We start from the raw sequence: 4790 nt of genomic DNA on the forward strand, positions 1-4790 counted from the left end.
TATTTAATACACGAGTCAAGACGTTTTCCCTAATTTCCTCTGCCTGCTAGCTTGGCGCTCAAGGTGACTCGTGATCAATCAAAACTCCTACAGGAAAGTCACGATATTTGCAGGACTGAAGAATTCATCGTTCAATATCTCTCAGCCCTCGGCCATGGCATAAATCGAGCGTCAGGTATCTCGTTTTACTTCATATCATTATGATTTCGATGTTTGACAGTGGAATATGAAAAACAATATCGACAAATATCTTATTTTATTAAAGAAATCACTTAGCTTATCAAGCCAAGGAAGGATAAAAGAAAAACCCCCCCCAACAAGAAAGGACATCAAACAAAGTATAACGTTATAAGTATCAGTAGTCATATTAATTTATCCTAAAATCATCGCTGATTTTTTATTTGTATTTGTTATAGACATTTAGAATTATTTACGACCATGTCTACCCTAGGTTCGTCCATGTACCGTAAATTTTCAGCTGGTTGTTTTCTCAAACGCTACACCCCTGCTAGTTTCTACCCTCTTAATCTCAAACTTCCTATCAGCACTCATTATACTGTGTAGATCAGCAACGTCACATAGGAAAAAGCAAAGAAAGCGTGAACTCGAAAGTAGGCCCTGCTGTTGCATATAGACGTGAGGTTCAAGTAAATAAACAAGTAAACAAGTAAACAAACACATCAAGTAGAGCATTCTATTATTCGTTATTTCTCTCCTTGTTCCACAAAGACAACTCTGTCAACGCGCGCTAGAATGGGTCGTCGTCCATTAACAGAAGGCCAAAAGGCAGAAAAGGCCGCTCGTAGGCGAGAACGAGAGCGACAGCAGCGTCTGGTAGCCCGCCAGGCTAAACAGATAGAAGATGCCGAGACCCATATAGTCAGCCAATCGTTCCCGGAAACAATCCTGGAGGATCCAGTTGTTTCAAGCATGTCTCTCCATCTTTCCATCCGTACTCTACGTGACTTTACTTATAATTATCGATAGGTAATGATGGCCAGCCGTCTAGCCGAACCGACCCACTCCCAATTGACAGACAGCCGCCGTTGCACGCCACTCGCTCGCGTCGCCGAAGCCCACGTCTCGCTAGTGAACCGCCCTTGACGATTGACGAATCAATCATCTTAGCGGATGGGGCATTTCACAGACCGGATACAACCGCGCGACTGCGAGCACCCGTGCGACCGATTAGCGAACAAATACCTGCCGATACAATCTGTGTTGCGACGCCATACTCTGCAAACATAGGCTACCGGGAAGCAGCCGAAACTAACGAGGATGAAGAGACCTCTGCAGCGGAAACCCCAGACTCTAGGACACCTTTGCAAAGTGAACAAATAGCTGCGACGCCCGTCAGCCGTTACGAGGTAGACCATATCGTATCACCCTGCTCGCAGACACGTCTCCGTGTCCAACGATACCGCGATCGACGGCATGCTACAAGATTACAACAAATCTTCCAAGAAGCTACAGAATGTCAAGATCTACCATTCACTCATGAGCTCTCTGCTTTGAGCCTTCGAGACGATGCGACACCGTCCTTGTCCCTGCCTGCTGATATACCGGACAACGAGCCCAGACCCTCGTCGGTGCCGGCACCTGAGTCTGAGCCGGAGTTTGATATCGAAACAAGCGTCCTACCCTTGTCATCTTCAGCCCTGTCTAATGTTAATCTCTTAACAGAAGACGAAGAGGATAACAGGTCCGAGGCCTCCGTATTGGAGGATGATGCCGCATCACAACCGATGACACCATCGTTAACATCACCTAGCTCTAGTCGACACCATAGCTCCTCATCATCATCCCAATCGAGAGGTAGCCTTCTTTTGTCGAGGTCGAACTCATCTGTGTGGTCGGATCTATCTGGATTACCCTCGGATGAGCCCGAGGATTTGATCCTTAGCGATTTCCTCCAGGCGATTTCCAACCAGGATACGGCTGGCGGTCCTGATTTCTTACGTGCACAAAGCGGCGTTTATGATCGTGTGCTCCGAAAATTCTTTAACCACCAGTGCAGCTGTAAGCCATAGAATCAACCGTCTCCCCTGAGGTTATAAAAACCCTGCTGACAAACATCTCAAATAGGCCCGAGTTCGCACGAGCGTGCCGAGCCGGAAAACACCCACACCCTCCAGGAACATACCGGTATGGTCTTCTTACTACTGGCGAGGCCATCGTGTTTCTCAAGGTTGACTTGGACGAACCTGAGACGCTGTACTATCACCTAGCAGAGCCTGGTCCGGAGGTGTCGGCACATCCAAACAACGTCCATATATGCACGGCTGTCGGTCAATATCTGGCGTTCACCCTTATGGCTCTCGGTTCGCCTGGAGAACGACGGGGGAATAGGCAGGAGGAACGTCTAAAAGCCATGAAGAACTTGAAGACGTGGGCTGAGGACTTCGAATCGACATTGCGTTCTATCCCAGAAAATGAACGATCGGCGTCATCAGACTACTCACCTGGCCATGAACCTACCACCTACAAGGATGTCAATCGGTCGCCGGCCTTGCTTCGCAAGAGGACACGTCGAACAGCCGCGTGCCAGGCTGGCGAGGGGTCGTTGAGGAAGGACGACAGGCAGGAACCATCTGATGACGAGTCGGCGCCCAGGCCACCGGACACGCCTACGCCAAGCGGACGAAACACAAGACAAGGAACTAGGCGGAGCCAGCGACTAGCGTTACTGGCGTTACGGCCGCGCGGAGGAGGAGGCGGCGAGCAGGGTCGGCAGGACTACTGTACGCAGAAATGTCTTGTCGGGATGGTCAAGGGTGGTTTTCTCGACCCAAAGTGCCCGAACGTGGCACTTCACGGCAAGAGCTGTGCTCCCGCCGCCCGCGCACGTCATCCTGTCGATCACAAGGAGTGGCTTCGCCTACTCTGGAAGCAGCTGAAACAGTCGCTCGACGACGGGATCAGGCCACTGGGGGAGGGTGGTGCGCGGGGTGTGGTTTTCCAAGTGACCCTACTTGCGCATGGCTACACCTTTGTCAGCAAGGGCACGGTGCGGGCTTTCATCAAAGATCTCGAGCACGAGGCTGCTGTCTACGAGCGTCTCAAACCAATCCAAGGCGTCCACGTGCCTGTTTTCCTGGGTGCCATTGACCTTGGATCGATGAACAAGACTTACTACTATGACCACCGGGCCTACGTAGTGCACATGACATTTCTGTCCTGGGGAGGCTGCAGCATCGACAGAGCACAGAGAATTGGCGACACGGACAGGCCGCTCGAAGACGAGGCCATTCGGTCGTTGAGAGCCATGCATCGAGAGGGCGTGGTCCACAAAGATGTGCGACTTGCAAACATGTTATTCAATCCTGAGACCAACAGGGTTATGGTGATCGACTTTGAACGGGCTTTGCTCCTCAAGCCGCCTCGGCGTCCGTTGGCGCAGCTGGTGCCGAACAAGCGAGCGTGGAAGTCGGAGACGATGATGGATGCCAAGAAGGTGACTGGCGATTCAAGCAGGCGAAGTCAGCCAAGTCAAAAGCTTTTCAGAGGATATTTGGTTGGCAAAGACGGCGTTCTTGGAGTGGAATGCTGACCGATGGGCACGCGTCGCGAGAGCGCCTTGCTAGCAAATCTACAGTCAATCACCCTGCACTTCTATTCATAAATCGTCATGGACCCCAAATTCCGAGGTTCTTCCCTGCCGCCGCGACAGTCGACTACGAGCTACAACTTGGTTACTGGAGATTGTGGACTGCGTCAGCAGATGTAGTGACGCGCGAGAGAATTCTGGTCGGTGGAAAAAGTTCGACAATAGATTGCCCCCGAACCCGCTGACGGGTGACGGGCTTGAGAAATACAGCACCTTTTGTGCCATTGGTATGCTGGATGGTGAAGGAAGCGGGGTTTCCCTGTACCTAGCTAGCTCAGCACGTCTTTTGCTCCAGTAGGAGATCTGGCTTCGTTACAGCCACCCAGACGAAAAATAAATAAACAAACAAACAAATACCATGGTATTGAGATTTCTCCAAACCATACCAAGTCTTGGCGGTATTTACCATACCAATACCAACTCATACCAGACCATTCCGATCACTGTCATCAGACGTCAGTGTTTGCCTCTCATATCCTGTCTGGCATGTTCTAATCAGCCTCAGTAGTAACCAAGGGTCGTTTGATAAACCCCCCGTTACTCTAGATTCGATTAGCCCCACGCTCACTGCACCGCCTAAAGTCCACCTTGAACGTGACCTCGAGAGCTTGTGGATAAAGCGAATGAGAAAGGCAGCAGCCTCCTGGACCGTGGCGAAACGCTTATCAAGGATAAAGCGTCAACCATAGGCACGGCTTTTGATGGAACAGAAACCTTGATCTCGGGGAAGCTTGATGAAGTAAAGTCTCGAGTCTTGAGCGCTATGAGTGAGGTTGTGACACATATAAATGAACCTGGCGACGGGGGGCGCGACAGAGACAATAGTGCGGCTAGTCTAGACGTCCAGCGAAGCGTCGGCGCAGCTGCCGCTGTTCTATGCGCCATATTCATCGGTTTCATCGCCACTTAAGCTTAGTCACCACTGCTGTTGAGGCCTAACCAATTTTCTGTAACGATGTTGGAGCTCGCCTTCCTATGATTTAGGATATGTGGGCTCCTTATGTGAGCTTGCATGCCACCTCGTCGTTATAAAGGTCTACAATTCTGATTTAGGAGAGATTCATTGAGAACGAGACCACTATCAGTGTAATTAGCGTTCGAACCTGTATCCATGTATGTCTGTATGTATGCTAGAATAGAGCTATCGTATTATCAAGTCCCCAAGTACAGAAATTTCAACTAA

The 4790-nt window shown here is 50.3% G+C and overlaps 1 protein-coding gene across 1 annotated transcript; it reads left to right on the forward strand.

The window, feature by feature from the left end:
- Positions 1-753: 753 nt before the first annotated feature.
- On the forward strand, positions 754-3550 carry FOXG_17725 (uncharacterized protein; the record flags this gene model as incomplete). The annotated part of the gene is made up of 3 exons (XM_018397724.1): positions 754-952; positions 988-2011; positions 2086-3550. 3 exons carry the CDS (start codon positions 754-756, stop codon positions 3548-3550), a joined length of 2688 nt encoding a protein of 895 aa, XP_018258857.1.
- Positions 3551-4790: the final 1240 nt, after the last annotated feature.

The sequence above is a fragment of the Fusarium oxysporum genome, genomic scaffold (assembly GCF_000149955.1).
Source record: "Fusarium oxysporum f. sp. lycopersici 4287 supercont2.94 genomic scaffold, whole genome shotgun sequence".
Lineage (NCBI taxonomy): Eukaryota > Fungi > Ascomycota > Sordariomycetes > Hypocreales > Nectriaceae > Fusarium > Fusarium oxysporum.